At 35.0% G+C, this 18,766-nt stretch overlaps 1 protein-coding gene across 6 annotated transcripts in view; it reads left to right on the top strand.

Moving 5' to 3' along the window:
* LOC144978417 (putative RNA-binding protein 46) overlaps window positions 1–18,296 on the top strand; it is a 51,522-nt gene extending 33,226 nt beyond the window's left edge. For all 6 annotated transcript variants that reach the window (XM_078924441.1, XM_078924437.1, XM_078924439.1 and 3 more), the window contains exons 9-10: window positions 12,007–12,300; window positions 14,118–18,296. In XM_078924441.1, the coding sequence (XP_078780567.1) occupies window positions 12,007–12,300; window positions 14,118–14,182 (359 nt within the window). In that variant the 3' untranslated portion in view covers window positions 14,183–18,296. The remainder of the gene's footprint in view (window positions 1–12,006; window positions 12,301–14,117) is intronic.
* The last annotated feature ends 470 nt before the right edge of the window (window positions 18,297–18,766 follow it).

Raw genomic sequence — 18,766 nt, 5'->3', positions numbered from 1 at the left:
CCGTCACAAAATACTTTCCTCTAGACATAATAGTTCCAGGTACCCAATCATCGCTAGATGAAAATTTTAACCCGTAATAATATCCTGTCCTGACCACATTGATAATTCTTAATGTCAAGTCATGAAATTTGAGAACCAAAAAAATCTATTTAACTCTCTCCTTACCACAGACTACTATTCTCCTTACCGACCGTTTTCATAATTTTCCCAAATGGCAGGCTTACCCAGCAGAAAAAAATTGATTTTTAAACTCAAACAATCTCTCTACAAAACAACTTAATGTTCTTATTAATTAATTAAAGAGCATTGTTATGTGCAAAATAAATCTGAATAAGAAAAATGTATATTGTGTCGTAACAAATGTGACGATTTTACTGTAGATGGTAAGGAGAGAAAGATTGGACTTTGATAAGAAATAAGATTAGACCCTGATTTCATGTTAAACATTGAATGGAAAAAAGAAGAAAAAAAAATTAGGTTATACAATCTGATTAAGAACAATAGATGTAGTTTCGTAAAGTTACAAAAGCTAAAATCCCATAATATTTCTGGCCATGTTAACTCTAAAATCACATTTTGAGCACTTTGTTTATCCGGACCTAATACCGTTTTGAGACGGCGGCGGATCTCAAACTATCCGATTTAGCGGTAAGCAAGGCTGGTGGTATGTTGGATGGTTGTATTTCACTATGCTTGATAATTAATTTGCATATTATTTTAATCTTTAGTTGTGGTTAATAACACACTCTCTACACACCCCGTATCTTATTCCAAGAAAGGACATTCGTGGTTGCCAGTTTGGCTTTTTCAACGCGATATTATATTAAAATCTTAAAGCGTGAAAGTATCATTTTTGTATTTGAATACTTAAGGGGCGGGGAATAGGGGGGGGGGGGGGGGGGGGAATGGGCGAATAGACCAATTAAGTCTTCAGATATGTGTTACGATAAAACTGCAAGGCGAAATGAAACTTTTACACAGGCATGACTCATTTTCGAAACACTTCGAAATAAAAAATGAGTTGTTTTTTTTTGCATTGAGTATGGCATAATTTGGCATTTTCTGTGCCATATTTCTGACCCACAGCCAGTCGTGTCCTCTCTATCAGTTGTTTATCCATGCAGATTACCCCTCTTTCATTTCTTCCAACCCCCCCCCCCCCCCCCCCTTCCCTTCCTCCTTTCATCTTTCCGCCCCTCTCACTGTTCAAACACAAACCTGTTGTCAAACTCTCTCTCTGATATAATACCGATAAGCAAAACTGCCGTACTTCGAAAACAAAACAAAACACTTATTTAAAAGTTTTGGCCAGAAAACTCGTCCTTCAAATATCTGTCGATTAAAATGAAAATGACCCTCATCTTGTCAAAAGCTTTTTAACCTGGGACCCGTTTAACGAGCCCACAAGTCCCATGTTTGAGAATTTTGGACAAGATATTAGTTACATGTTAGAGTTTTTGACAAGATGAGGGTGATTTTAATCGATCGATATTAATATTATAAGGACGAGTTTTCTGGCCAAAATTTTAGATACCTGTTTTTTCAGATCACGACAGGATAGGGATAAGTGGCTTGATTATTACTTTTATTACTGTAGTTATTGGTATTATTATGAGTGTGTCAAGGTAGGCTCGCTTATCGTACAATGATTGCACCAGCTCACCGTTCCTGTAGGGTTGGTTACTCCTTGGGGGCTTACTTATTTATCCGAACCATCGATCAGCTGAACTCTAGCCCTTGGGTCTTGTACCATGACGTAAAAGTTCGATGTCTTTCGTAGTTGTTCCATGTGGCTATACTTTTACAACCAACAATTCCAGTATCTCCAGTCGGGAACGGTGGACAATTATCACGAGTTGAAGTAAGAAGACAAATGTAATCCCAAATACGAGACTTCCTACTTGGAAGTGAGAAACCAGTCCTCCGAAGGACTGGAAATAAAAATAAAAATGTAAAAGATATATAAATAATAATAATTCCCTTTATTCATCACATAGGGGAAATTATTCTTCCAAGGGAAGACTGGAACAACCCAGGCGTCAGCTACAGTGCAGCGCCGCAATTTGAGCGAGGGCGATGTGACTTGCTCAAAGCCACACATGACAACGCAGCGGCGGGTGATCAAACCTTTCGGGTACGAAGCAAAGACCGTATCGCTGAGTCACGCTGCTCCTTTTACATTGTGCTGTTGATTTTCTGGTTTCAGAATGATGGCATCTTATTTTCCAGCGTCAATAAATAATAATAATAATAATAATAATAATAATAATAATAATAATAATAATAATAATAATAATAATAATAATAATAATAATAAGAAGAAGAAAGAAGAAGAAGAAGAAGAAGAAGAAGAAGAATGATGATAATAATAATAATAATAATAATAATAATAATAATAGTAATAATAATAATAATAATAATAATAATAATAATAATAATAATAATAATAATAATAATAATAATAATAATAATAAAAATGAAGCTTTCATAAAGCGCGCACTTCCACTCAAAGCTGCTCAGGGCGCTATGAAAGAAAAAATTAATAAAAATTAATAATTAAAAAAAAAATCCGTGACAACCAGTAGTTAATCAATGCACAAATTAATATATACAACGGACTAAAAGGCACGGGGAGAAAAGTTCTGTGTTCAGATTCCTTTTACTGCTCGTCAATAAAGATTATCCACCCTAGCTCTTTTACGCTCTGCAATCATTAAAATGTGCCTATACATCCTGCAACTAAAATATTTATAGCGCCTTATGATTCAATATGTAACCTATTCGTCGTTTTTTGTTGTTGTTTTTTGTCTTGTTTTTTTTTTTTTTTTTCGAAGGACTGGCTACAAACTTCAAAGAAGTTTTGAACCGGAAGAGAGGAATGTGTGACGTCACGACTTCTGCTTCTCCATTACCCTCACTTGTTCTGTCCTCTTTGCCTTTACATGCCAATGACCTGTTTTGAATCCTTGTCAGATAAGCAATAAAAGTACTGTCGTTGTGTCGTCGTTATCAGTGATCACACATCTGGTCACGTCCGTGTAGTTTCTAGATGTTATCGTGACCTTGTACAAGGGGTACGTACGTACGTACACACTGCATACTATTGTCTAAAAAAAAAAAAAAGAAATTGAGCTTTTATATAGCGCAATATCCACTAAGCTCTTTCCAAAGGGTCCCTGACCAATAGCGACACGTAACATGTAGAACGAGACATAACGCCTGTTAGGCGATATTATTACGATTTTTGTCCGACAGAGACAACGCTGTTGACGGTCGGGTACTCATTTTACACCTGAGTACGGTGAGAGAATGTGAATAAAGAGTCTTTTCCAAGGACTCAAATATGCGCCGAATGAGGCTCGAACCCAGGGCCTAACGATCCGAAAACGAGTGTCATGCCACATGGCCACATAGCCGCACTACTGTCTGCCGTGTATCTGAAATTTTGTTGTTGAAAAAAGTGGTCGTCCTTTAAAAATCGATTGATCATAATGACCCCGATCTCTTGTTGAAAGCTGTCAAACCCGGGACTTCCTTTCAAACCTGACTTCATTGAAGACCCAAGTTTGATAATTTTTTACAAGATGAGTAAGATTTTTTTTGTTTTTGTTTTGCTTTTGTTTTTTGTTGTTATTGTTTTGTTTTTTTAATATTTAGCAATACGTTCATTGTTGTAAGTCGCCCAACACTAATAATAATAATAATAATAATAATAATAATAATAATAATTATTATTATTATTATTATTATTATTATTATTATTATTATTATTATTATTATTATTAGTAGTAGTAGTAGTAGTAGTAGTAGTAGTAGTAGTAGTCGTAGTAGTAGTAGTAGTAGTAGTAGTAGTAGTAGTAGTAGTAGTAGTAGTAGTAGTAGTAGTAGTAGTAGTAGTAGTATCTATTTGTTGAATTAGGTGCAAAAACATCGGTCATCTATTTTCAAGATATTACTTATGTAAACTTATTGTTAATAAAATCTCTTGAACTAAAATTTAGGTGACTCATGGCCTCGGCCAGTGGGTGGTTATCAGCTTCCGAGTCGTGTGAGGGCGGATCACATTACATGTTACGACCGCATACGACATGATAACACGTTACACAGTGCTTCGTGACCTCATAATGCCCTCTACAGAATGGTTTATAACATCAATCTACATTACATGTGCTTGGCACACCTTAGTCTAGTTCATATTGGTGGCCAATGCCCAATGTTCACAAAAGTCAGTAACCTGTGTCTGGACGACCTTTCTTTTAGATAAGAAAAACAAACTTTCAAAGTTTTTTGTTGTATATTTATTTTCTTCTTCAATTCAATTTTAGTAATTTAAAAACTAAAATAAGCAAATAAATTAATCTCTTACATAATAAATTTATCAATCAACAGATGGGGTCATTTGGCTAAATGACCAAGCATAGGATGGGCATTCTTTGAAACCATGCAACACCAGCATTTTCTTTGAAGCGCCACTGTCCTCCGGAATCTAATTACACAGTAGTATATACATCGAGATAGGTCAAGCGGAAGTACCCTGTCGGTATTTACAGGGGGGGGGGGGGGGGGGGGGGGGGGGGGGGGAGTAAAACTTTGGATCGGATCGATTTGCATAATCCTCAAAGATCCGAAAGCTTTCTTTTCATTCAAGACACTGGTTTATTAGTCTACTAACAATATCAAAGATTAGGTACTTGACCTCTTGATCCTGATTGCTACGCAATCCAGTTTTTAGAGTCAGGGACTTAAAACAAACAAAATGAGTATAATATAAATCTTTGAATTTTGTGAGTAAATTAAAAATAAAAAACAACAAAAAGGAATTAATGAATGACTAGACAACATAAAGAAATCATTTATTAAAGTTTGTTGTTGTTATTGATGCCACATTTATTGATGGTAGTTGAATCAGTCAGCAAAGAAATGCTCAAAAACACTTGGAGAGAACTTGAGCGACGCACCAAGGTACCGATCACACAAAATGGTGGACACGTTGAAATCCACATTACCGATGTATGTATTTTTAAAAAATCGTTTAAAAGCTGTTGTCATTTTTCGAGTTCTGGTTTGCGTTAAACAAAACTTGAATAATTTCTCTTTATTTCCGCTAACATCATGTGCTTAGCTGTGCTGTCTGTTTCTCCGTAAACTATTTCCGTATTGCTTCCAGACTTCCGGGACACCCTGATGTTCATCAAAATACCGTTTTTTTTTTTTTCAAAAATGATCCCCAAGTCCCTTTCTCAGCATATTATACGAGTAGTTGCATAACAGTCATATTATCGTCACCTATTTAATAGGAGAATAAATAGTTAGACCTACCAATGTGCTACATTCTACATATGCAATATTAAAACAAAGCTGCCAATTTTCTGACCAATTGTATAGTGGATTTATATCATTTTGTAATACATCTTTATCTAATATTAATGCATACATTTTGCATATAGAATTTATAGTATCAGGTATCGGATCATTTATATGGATAATGAGCAATAAAGGACCAAATATACTGCCCTTGTATTTATTTATTTATTTATTTATTTATTTATTTATTTTATTTATTTATGTATGTATGTATGTATGTATGTATGTATGTATGTAGGTAGGTAGGTAGGTAGGTAGCACTGGCGGTCGGTCTATTGAGCAAAGTTGTTTTGTGCCGCCCTATAATTTTCAAATTTAGCAGATACTGCTTTCTGTCTCAATTTTTGCCTATGCTGATTTTCGTTAACACTCTCTCCTGTCTTACTTGCCATGATCGGTACCTGTAACTACTGTACGAAGGTTGTGCGTCATCACGGACGGCTCTCTTTTTTCTTGTTTCCCCACGCGAGGCGAGATGACGTGCGACAATGAGCTGAGGGTGGGGTATGGGGGCTACCATGAGCCAAAAAGTCAACAGGCCGCCCAAGCGTTTTATATAAAAGACTTGTTTTCTTCTGTAAAACCACGGCTATCCACTTCCCACCAGAAACAACTGATACTAGCACTAACTGATACTCTTGACTGCTAAAATAACTAGGTCAGGCCGGCAAATTTAATTTTGCACACCTTGAGGCCTGACTTGGGGAGAAATCAAAACCATATCAATTTTATCATTGAAAGAACAGGTTTGTTGTAATCAAACCACACGGATGAAGAAAATTACAATAAATATAGATCTTATGCTATTCGTTTTCCTCAAATGGATGCTAATCATCAATAAGAATATTACACAAATCATTCACCGAGTAGAGCCCCATGATGCTATAAATAAGAATCCCAGTCCATTATCCCGACACACACAGCAGTTCAATTTGTAGTTATTAGTTATGTTATTGTCTTTGGAGTAGATAAGTAGTGTATTGAGGTTGGATTTTCTATTCCTTCTATTAATGACTGTTATCACTGTTGATATTCTTATATATATATCTTCAAAATTCAAACCACACATGACCCCCCCCCCCCCCCCCCCCCCCCCCACCATTTTATTTTTACACACAATATACACACATTCTAAAAAAATAAACCCACTAGAACATTGATATTGAGCAATTTCCGCTAAGTGAGCTCAAGACACTTAAAAAGGGCTCCTAAGCCAAAAGCAACACGAAGACGAGACATGATGCCTGTTGGGCGAGATAACATTTTCCTCCAACATAATCAACACTGCTTCTGGTCAGGTACCTACTCATTTTACACCTGAGTACAGTGAGATAATGTTTTCGGTCCATGCCGCCTTAAATAAACAGCCAGCAACCGCCCCTGGTAGGTAGGTAGGTAGGTAGGTAGGTATGTATGTATGTATGTATGTATGTATATATGTATGTATGTATATATGTATGTATGTAGGTATGTATGATGTATGTATTTATGTATGTATGTATGTATATATGTATGTATGTATGTATGTATGTATGTATGTATGTATGTATGTATGTATGTATGTATGTATGAATGTATGTATGTTTGTATGTATGTATGTATTTATTGATTAATTAATTTATTTATCTATTTATTTATTTATTTATTTATTTATTTATTTATTTATTTATATCACGGTGTCAAATCCCTGCTAAGCTCATGCTAAATTATGTAGTCACCCCCCCCCCCCCCCCCCCCCCACACACACACACACATTTCTACTCCTGTCCTTATCGGTCTTCCATGGAGGGGTCAATTTCAACAGTCGTAACGTCACTTCCCTAGTAATGACGCATGGTAACTTAGTAACTGGCTCTAAACTATCGGAACAATGGCGGACGCCCTTATGAAATATTTCTCCGACGAGCATAAAAGCGTATCCAGAGAAAAAAAAACACATTATAAATCTATCATGTTTTGACTTTTACACATTCTGATCACAAGACATATGAAAAGTTCTAGCCAGCATGAAGAATAAAAAGTACCAATTTTCTTTGTTTAGAACCACTATGGCCGCTGTTGCTGGGCGACATGACATCAGACTATTGAATCCAATTTCTCTGTTAAGTATTGTTGAACAACGGATCGCGATCGCAATCAGAGTAGTCTCCCCATGGGTAACACCATTGGGATCGATTAGATGGATTTACTAAATAAAATAAGGTCAAATACGAACATTTATAAAGCGCATTTCCACACATTAACCATGGTTCGATGCGCTTCACGATTTTTCATTTATTCCTCCAGCATAATATTTCCATCTCATACAGTACCAGTCATCTGTTTAGGAGTTCCCCCTTTTTTTTTTTTTTGTAGTTGCAGTCTAGTAATATATGTCACTGCTTAAAGTTGGATACTTTTTCACACTTGATTCGAGTGGGACAATGTGTGTAAAGTGCTTTGCCTTGCGGACACTTGGGTTATTCCAATCTTCCCTTGATATAGACCCTAGAGATAAATTTCCCCCGACGGATGAATAAAGGGAGTTTTATTTTATTTATCTATATGAATAATATTGTTTTTCTTCTAATGAAGTATCGAATCTTAGAATTTCTGCTATTCTTAGAATTATTTAATCTTATTTATTTCTGATAAGCTATCATATAATATTAAAAAAAAAAAAGAAAACAAAAGCGAACAAACAAAAATATAAAACCAAACACTCAGGAAGTTAATGGGTGATACAAATCGAAAGTGCACTCGTGTTTGAAATATTTGCCGGATTTTAAAATTGTTCTTCAATTTGACCAGCTAACTGCCGTACTTCAGAAAGACGCGTATTTAAAAATTTGACCAGAAATCTCGTCCTTCAAATATCAATCGATTTAAATGACCCTCATCTTGGCAAAAACTATCATACCTGGGACCACGCGAGGTAGAAATTTATTGTTTCGCATGCTTATGCAATCCTTTCAAAAAATAAATAAATAAATAAATAAAATAAAAATGAAAGTATCATAATTTTTTCATTTTTTTGTGAAACTCCCTAAATATTTTTTTTTTCTAACCAAAATTGAGAAACATGAATAAAACAATCTGACAATTTTAAACTTGTAAAAATCATGAGATTAGTATCTTTACTTATCAGGAAACATGTATTTCGAAGTTATTTACTGCGCTTATCAATACACAATGTTTTCTCCTCCAATAAGTTGATAAAAATAGGATGATTTTACGTCGTGTCATATCAACCCACTTCGAGGGCTCTGGGGTGGTTGACTTAATAGGTCTCTGAGAGCCCACCAGCTATAAAATGATAAATTATTTTTGTCAAATGCCATATTTTATTGCTTTCTTATCTATCTTCCCTCTTTCTATCAACCCGCCTCTCTCTCTCTCTCTCTCTCTCTCTCTCTCTCTCTCTCTCTCTCTTATATATATATATATATATATATATATATATATATATATATATATATATATATATATATATATATATATATATCCCTCTCTCTGCAGTTGAACAGTTTCATGATGTATTTACTCAATAATCGTATGCTTGTACATTTGTGTTGTGTTGTGTGTGCGTGTGTTGTGTGTGTGTGTGTGTGTGTGCGTGTGTATGTGTGTGTGTGTGTGTGCATTTGTTTATGCGTCGAGGTGGTTTCGATAAGATAACATTCAAAACAGGTTGTGATGGATTTACTCATACCCCCCAACCAAAATAAAAAAACAAACAAACAAACAAAAACAAAAAACAAACAATCAAAAAAAAAATAAATAAAAAAAAAATAACAAAAACAAATAAACATTATTTACACCACCTCGCATTGATCAGTAAAGAATAACCGAGGACCTGATAAAGTTATCGTATACTAAATATTCATGTCACTGTGACCATTGATATCACGTACGTGCTTTTGTCGTTATCTGCTACTTTATCTGTTATGAATTAAACTCTGGTCTATAATTTAAAATTTGTCAAGAGGATGATATAAACATTGATAACAGTACGGAAAGCACAGTTTTATACCCCCCCCTCCCCCCCTCCCCCCCCCCCCCCCACACCTTCCACCATCGCCCATTCCCCGTACTTCCCACCAACCTTTTTCAAGGGACATTGTATTGTTAACCAGTTAACTGCCATTCTCTGGAAGACAGACACGTATAAAAAACATTTGGTCAGAATACTCGTCCTTCAAATATCAATCAATTTAAATGACCCTAATCTTGGCAAAACTCTCAAACCAGGAACTTAAAGTAAGATCTCGTGAGGTCCTAGGTTTGATATTTGTTTGCCAAGATAAGGGTCATTTCAGTTGATCGATATTAGAAGGACGAGTTTTCTGGCCAGAATTTTTAATACATGTCTTTTCAGAGTACGACAGTTAACTAGTTAAGAGAAGAAAAAAATCCTTGAGTTTTTGTAAAGCGTAATATTCACTAAACGTGTTCAAAGCGAAGTACAAGGGGTCCCAAGCCAACAGCAAAACTTATCTTGTTGGACGAGATATCACGCCTGTAAGGCTATGTTCCTTTTTTTCTTTTTCTTTTATTTTTTTTTGAGCGTGCAGAGACCCGGTACTTGTTTTACACATGAGTATATAAGAGAATGTGAGTAAAGAGATTTTTCCAACGATTTAACTTGCGCCGTTTAGTACGGGACTCGAACCATGGGACTTACTGGTCCGAAGTGACATTCCACAAGACCACAATGCCGCACGTATTATTACAAAGCACATCAACTGCCCCAACATTTTGTCCAAGAAGCCCCAGGGTTGATAATTTTGACAAGTTGAGTGTAATGTTATGAGTCCATAAATATAATTTAAATTAAAGATTTTCTGGGCAAAATGTTTATACTCGTCATGTGTTGTTTTTTTCTTCCGATTACGGTCAATTTGCTCATGACTTCTCTCACTCTTTACAATCCTAAGAGATAAATAACAATATTAAATTGTAATAGACGCTTCAGTTTAGTTTACGAAGACCTGTGAATAGGGAATAAAATGCGATGCAAAATACTGGTTCCAATCTCTTTGGAAGTGTGAAACCAGAGTACCTTGAGTAATTGATCTTCCGGTGTTCAGAGTGATGGCATCCTATGTTCTAGTCTAAATAATATAATGCTGGTCGTCAATATAAATGTCATCCAGCCTCGCTCTTTTACGCCCCAGAAAATATATTGTGCGGCTATGTGGTCTTGTGGTATGACACTCGCTTTCGGATCGGAAGGTCCTGGGTTCGAGCCTCGCGCTCGGCGCATAGTTGAGTCCTTGGAAAAGGCTCTTTACTCACTTTCTCTCACCGTACTCAGGTGTAAAATGAGTACCTGGTCGTTAACAGCGCTGTCTTTGTCCGAAAAATTGTAATATCGCCTAACAGGCGTCATGTCCATTCCTACATGTTAAATGTTGCTGTTGACCTGGGACCCCTTGTTAAGCACTTTGAGCACATTTAGTGGATATTGCGCTATATAAAGCTCAATTTAATTTAATATAAGAATCTCCTTATACATTTGGCTACTAAAATGTCATGCCACCTTATGATTCCATATTTAACATATTATATTCATTGTTCACTGTTGACTCCGGAGGATTGGTTACACACTTATAATGAATTTTGAACCGGAAGAGATGAAGGCGTGATGTCACGACTTTTCTGCTCTATTATTGAAGAATTTATTCCATTCACATTTTATTGTTGTTATTTATTTCTTATAGATTCAAGAAGTATATCCATCAGAGAGCCATGGCTCGTGGAGCCAGAGCTCATTCATTCTGGTCCCTGTTTAAACGTACAGAAATAAAACAATTAATTTCTCTCTCGCTACCACTTCTCAGTTTTATTGTGAAGTATTTTCCGCATTATTTAACAGACCAGCTACAGGATATCTGCTTAGTGGACAGAAGGGTAAAAAAAAAACAAAACAAACAAAAATACAAAAAAACAAACAAACAAAACAAAACAAAACAAACTGAGCTCAATCGGTTCTAAGTAGCTTGCTGTATCAATTGATTCAATTTTGGATCCCTCTATTTTCGTGTTCTAATTCGGGGGCCTGACTGATCAGTACGGTCTTTGCTTCGTACCCGAAAGGTACCGAGTTATAACAGAGATTGTATAGCTAACGCTTATAAACTCTCTGGTTATAATAATACACATTGCGCTGTGTGGCCGTGAGCAAGTTTCCTCGCCCTAGCTCAGTTTGCGGCGCTGCACTGCGGCTGACTCTTGGGTTATTGAGCTTTGAGCTTTTTTTGTATAGAGCAATATCCATTAAACGTGCTCAAAGCACTTTACAAGCGGTCCCTGGCCACCAGCAACACTTAACATGTAGGACGGGACATAACGCCAGTTAGGCGATATTACAATTTTTCCGTACAGAGACAACGCTGTTAAAGGCCAGGTACTCATTTTGCACCTGAGTACGGTGAGAGAATATGAATAAAGAGCCTTTTCCAAGGATTCGAGTATGCGCCGGGCTAGGCTCGAACCCATGACCTTCCGATCCGAAAGGGAATGTCATACCAAAAGACCACATAGCCGCATTTCCAGTCTTCAACTGGAATTAATCCAAAAGACAAATTTACTATATGGGTTGAATAAAGGGAATATTGTTATTAATAATTTCATTAATTTTCCTTTTCTCATCCCTTCCAGGCTCGGATGTGTCTATGCAAGCCCCAATCTGTACACCAGCAGCTGTTTCCACAGCCAATGCTTATATAGGTGGAACCCCTATTCCCGCAGCGAACACCAGACTCCACCACCCCCACACTCACAACCACGTCCACCACGGCCACACCACCCATCCCCAGCACATGCCGCCGACTATCGCGATGCCCCACCCCCTTCCTCAACATCACCGGGACGCCATACAAGTTCCAACGATTACATCTTCTACAGTGGCGGGGGCGGTCACACAACCATTTGTCTTAGGGAAAGTTGTCACACGTAAGTTTAATTAATTGACATTTTATATAGCGCAATATCCACTAAACGTGCTCTAAGCGCTTTACAAGGCATCCCTGGCCAACAGCAATATTTAATAAGTAAGACGAGACATGACGCCTTTTTTTAGGCGATAATACAATTTTTTTTTTCGGACAGACAACGCTGTTAATGGCTAGGTACTCATTTTACACCTGAGTACGGTGAGAGAACTTAAGTAAAGAGCCTTCTCCAAGGACTCAACTATAAGTCGAGCGAGGCTCGAACCCAAGACCATTCCAATCCGAATGCGAGTGTCATACCATTAGACCACATAGCCGCGCATAATATTGTAATTATCTTCTATTATGTGGCATTCACCACAAGAACACATAATACTAAGTTGTTTGGAAAAACTAAGGAATAAATCGCTTTCATCAGTTTTTAAAATTTTTTTTAGTTAAATATTGAAAAATAAAGCAAAAACTTGCGATTTGATTATAGGCTTAAAATGTCGAAAAAGTATGGACAAAGCTGATACTGTGCCCACACTTTTTTTTAGCCTGCGAGAAACTATTTCTGCTATTCTATTGGAGTTAGATCGCCAGTTTTTCGTCCTTTTTTTTTGAAGGGGGGGGGGGGGGGGGGGGGGGTATTTTACAGTATTTAACCTATGGAAGTTGATGCGATCATCTTTTTCTGTAGTTTTTCATAATAACGTATTGTTGAACGATCTTTTGGCACCGCTTCAATAATAGAACAGAAAGACAAATTCAAATTGAAGCTTTTATTCCATTTTATTATTGTTATTTATACCATCGAGCCTCGGGCAGTGACATTTGCATTACCATATCGATGCTATGCGTTTAGATAATATACTCACAACATCCGCCATCCATTTATAACGCACCAACACACAACATTTTGTCAAACCATTAACGTTTATACTCTGATTGATAGAATTTTAGTCAGAGCTAATGAGCCATCAGGCTGTATAAAAACAATAACAGAGAGCTTAGTGACGTCAACTTCTTACCATCTATTGATGCTATGCGTTTAGGTAAAAGACTCGCAACATCCGCCAGTTGGATACGTACCAATACACAAAACCACAAAACTGTGTGTAACCTAAAACGTTTATAGACTAGATAGAACGAAGTAAACGTCACTCACGTCTTTGTTATTGTTTTTGCCATCTCACTAGTTTTGTGTGTTTATCCGTTATTCTTCCGGATGGCAATGTTGTGAGTTTCTTAGCCAAGCGCACACTATATATAGCCCATCAACGTCGGATTTATGTCTCGTCCTGCTCTTTAAATATATCTGTTGGCTTGTGATGTGCTATTTCGTTCATGTTATGGATACTGCGCAATTACACACAAGCTAGTGTTTCTCCTCTTTATTATTAATATCATTATTATTATATTATTATTATTATATTATTATTATTATTATTATTATTATATTATTATTATTATTATTATTATTATTATATATTATTATATTATTATATTATTATATTATTATTATTATTATTATTATTATTATTATTATTATTATTATTATTATTATTATTATTATTATTATTATTATTATTATTATTATATTATTTATTATTATTATATATTATTATTATTATTATTATTATTATTATTATTATTATTATTATTATTATTATTATTATTATTATTATTATTATTATTATTATTATTATTATTTATTATTATTATTACTATTATTGTTATTATTATTATTATTATTATTATTATTATTATTATTATTATTATTATTATTATTATTATTATTATTATTATTATTATTATTATTGTTCTTTTTTTCAGCTCAAGACTTCGCACCTACTGGGTTCGAGTACCCACCTCACGTATTCACACACTTCCAAGGCTAGGGTCCTTCTAACTTACGATAGTGGAAAAAATCCCATTGCAAAGAGTCAAGAAATCATCGAAATTGTCAGTCTTGTCAAGCTATCATCAAAAAATGGATTCAATAGTCTGATGTCACGTCCGCCCAGCAACGAGCAGATTGGTTCTAAACAAAGAAAATTGGTACTTTTTATTCTTCATGCTGGCTAGAACTTTTGCACATGTCATGTGATCAGAATGTATAATAGTCAAAACACGATCAGATTTATAATGTTTTTCTCCTCTGGATACACTTTTATGCTCGTCGGAGAAGTATGTCATAAGGGCGTCCGCCATTGTTGCCATAGGTTAGAACCAGTTACTAAGTTACTATGCGTCATTACTTGGGAAGTGACGTCACGACTGTTGAACTCTATTGTCAGTCTTGTCAAGCTGTACGCTTTATTATGACGGACACAATGTTGTTATGATGATGTTATGTATCATTTAGCGATCGTCAAACTAATAATTGGATAAGTCGTCGCTGACGAGGTGCTTTTATTATTATTTTTTTTTTTTTTACTTCAGTAGCAGTATTTCATTTTCAACCAGTAAGAATGTCAGTTTTGAAAGTTTTAGCATTTCATTGGTCGATAAAACAAAAGAAGAAGAAAAGACCTACGATGTTGGTCGACATTGAATGGGAGCGATCTATATTCAGGTTTTCGTCCAACCGAGTCATCGATCACATGATTTGTTGCTGTCCAACAATTGGAAATTTCTTAACAAATATAATCACGCTGTTTTCTTTATGAAAGTTGTAAACATACCCGTGTGTCAAGCTGACAAAATTACCAGTCTTGATGTTTGATATTTCTCAAACTGTGAACACTTTTCACAATGTGTGTCACTTTTAGCACATTTTACCATGTGACCAACGACATCGAGCACATGGAAAGTTAATATAGATCATTCTCATTGCTTGTCGAAGAGCTGTTATCCAATCTATTTGGATGTGCACTGTAAACTATCTGGAAAAGCGAGTTTATTAGATATCTATTAATTTTTAACATGATTTCTTGGTAGTTGAATTCATTAAGGCTAAAATTGCCAATTTCAGACAATTGTCTAGTGTGTCTGTTTTCAATTAAATAATAAAGAAAAGTCATTATTTATTCATTTATGCCTAGATATCCAAAACATCCTAAGAGGAGACAATCATATGGATTTAAATGCGCCACTTTGTGAACTTCATAACAAAATTGCCAATAGTCTCTTCAGCACGGATTTCTTATTGAGTTCAGTCTTTTTTTTTTCGTGCACAGTGAATAATGTTATGAGTTTCTACTGAAGATGCCTGTCAGAAGTGACTATGTCATCAAAATCTACCCGGTTGATTTTCAATGATAAAAACCGCAGAACAGTAATTGCTTTACCCATCTAATTTTGGACAAAAATGCGTTTATGATGCCATAAAGTCAATGCAAAAATTGAAGTTTCATTTCTTTCACACCATTTTATGGATTCCATGAATACCAAACATATAATATAAGCATTAGTAAAACCAAATGACAACTCGTACTTCGACACAAATTAAGTAGTTGGTGTGCTACATAAATACCTACTATTTGTTTTAAATTAATTATTATTAATTTTATTTGTTGTTGTTTTTCCACCCCCTATTTCATGTTTGAGTTGGTGGAAATACAAAAAGCTTTATTTAAGCTAGTCATCTTTCTTATCACGCATTATATTTTACTATGATAATGTCATATTTTATTACTGTAGTGTATTCTGAATTGCTCGAGTTTACTCCCTCAACATACATATTATCTGTCTTTTTATTGGAGGATATTCCGCTGCACAATCTAGAAACTGGTAACTTAGTAAATGCCCATCTACATGAAAGCTAAGTTGCTGTAAACTGCACATTTTCCAAATATTTACTATTTAGAAATGACAAAATGGTTAAAAAGCAAAAACGTATTATTAATATCTTTAAAATATATTTTTTTTCTAGATCTTTAAATACGATGACTAAAATTATTGTATTTTTCATTTTTTCTCCATAAAAATGTATTATAGCCAAAATGTTCATAGCAGGACATATATATCTGAGAACAAACCCATAAACTGTTTTCAAGTAATCAAGGAGTATGAAATCATATGGTCAATTGACATGTTTTTATTTGCAGATTTGATAACTCCATTATTTTGTTAAATATGTAAAATCAAGCCCGCAGTTTCATTCCGTTATCAGACCTGCAAATATGTGCCCGTCGGGGTCATTGCTAAAACTGAAGAATGGACACATTAAAAATTATATGTTAAAAAAAAGCAATTAGATCAGTTAAAAATAGAAAAAAAAATCGCTAAAGATTTAATAATATTTAGTGATTATTTTAGTAGTGAATATATTAAATATTAATGAAATGGCAAACCATCTTTTTATGGCTAGTAAACTGAATGAATAAGTTTGAAATCAGAGTGCACGTCTTAACTAAATACAAAAACTGTATTGTACACCTTTGAAGAATAATTTGCAATACCAGCATTATCTCTCTTGAGAGAGAAACCCCTGTGCCAATTTCATTATCACGTGTTATCATAGCCGTGTTATGTGAATTACTTTTAAAAAAAAATTAGAATAACATTTGTTTATAACGAATTATTTTTATTAACTTTTTCATCAAACTATATTATGAAAATATAGCAATGAATTGACCTCATGTTCATAATAAAATATATTTTTCTATGTGTTCGAAATACAAAATGTGTTATTTTAAGGATATATAGTAGACATTAATAATATGACTTTAAATTGTCGCTCATGCCGTTCAAGTCTCAACAACTCAAAAACAAATAAACAATAGGTTATTGATATAAACATTGGTGGGGTTGTTCACTCAATGATTAAAACATCCTGCCAAATTTGGAACTAATGAAAGTTGGCCACAAAAAAATGACAACGCTTTAAAATGCTCCCATGTGTGAATCTCAATGAAATCAAACTAAAGACGTGTAACCAGACATTTTGATAATAGACTCTAAATATTTTTTTAGAGAAACTGAGTTGAGAATTACACTGCCAATAAATCAAGACACAAATCTTATACCCCTGAGGAAATTTTTATCTATATAACATATCAACTTATTGCACCTATTTTTAATACTATCATCTATAGAAAGTGATTATTTTATGATTCTCTGGTTTATGATTTTAGCCATACACATTTAGACGATAAAAGTGAATCCTATTAGGTGACAGATCGTACCAAAATGGTATTATATCGGGATGAACTTGTTACTTATTGTTAAATTTTCAGCTAAAAGAGAAACATACAGTGGAAACCACATATAACAATAACAGGCCCTGATATAACAGGGATCCGGCTACATAGGGGATTTTATTCTGCTTCTACTATCCCTGTAATACCGTAGCCATCGTTTACTTATAGCCTGACACTGACCAAAAAATGACGTCAAAATGCCAGTCTTTGGCCACAAAAGAAAACATATCGTGAGTTGTAATCAATAGTTCAACCAATGGGACCACTTGTTTCCATGAGCACTACTAACGACATCTCACTAGGCGGTGCAAAAACCAAACAATGACGTCAAAATGCCAGTCTTTTTCGGTTTCAGTGTCAGGCTATAAGATAACGATGGTTATGGTAATACCCGGTTACCACAGTATTTGAGTTAAAATGCAAGCCTTCATCGAGGTCATTAAGTTTTTTGGGAGTTTTTTGTTTGTTTGTTTTGTTTCGTTTTTTTTTTTTCTTGATATTTTATGTTAGACTTTCAAACAACTTAAATTTCCCGATTTTGATCTTTTTGACTTTTAACTCATTCTTTTTCATCTAGTACATTCTGATTTAATACCAGATTCACGCAGTAGGTCACATATATATTTATAATACGTAATTCTACATGATTTAAATATCAAAACTGCCAAATAATTTACCAAATCTACAGATTTCTAACATTACATTTATGGAGGGAGGAAGGAAGGGGTAAATATACATAAATCTTAATTTTGAGGAGGATGGGAATGACGGGGGACAGGACAGGTGGGGGGAGGGGGGATGGCTGGGCCAGATTTCCAAATGTCATATTTATATCCCTCTCTGTTATGATGTTAAAGAGCCTCTTAGAGATTGGTGGGGGGGGGGGGGGGGGGGGGGGGGGGACTTAGTTGCTGCTCTGTTAGTAAAACACTCGCCCTATCCTACAAGCAAAGGAACTGTTATCGAACCCGGTAGCAGTCGAGATCTTTCTTCCTGTCCTGGAAATAATTGGGTGTCTGGGTATGTTTGTCCCAATTGAAAGTATTTTGTGGTAGACAGAAAGTATCAAGCGTCCCACGCAACAGATAATGGACTGAGCTCTGGTTCAATTTACTCTATGGCTCTAATGACCCTATTGGGTTGCGTTCTACTTTTTGATGGTGAATTGAATGTGGGAGGGGAAAGTTGGGGAGGGGGGGGGGGGGGGGGGGGGGGGTTGGACACGTATATATATATATATAGATATATATATATATATATATATAATATATATATAATATAATAATATATATATATATATATATATATATATATATATATATATATATATATATATCT

This window comes from Berghia stephanieae, chromosome 8 (genome assembly GCF_034508935.2).
Source record: "Berghia stephanieae isolate SIO BIC M18660-M18661 chromosome 8, UCSD_Bste_1.3, whole genome shotgun sequence".
Taxonomy (NCBI): Eukaryota; Metazoa; Mollusca; class Gastropoda; order Nudibranchia; family Aeolidiidae; genus Berghia; species Berghia stephanieae.
This window is presented reverse-complemented; position numbering and strand designations above follow the sequence as displayed.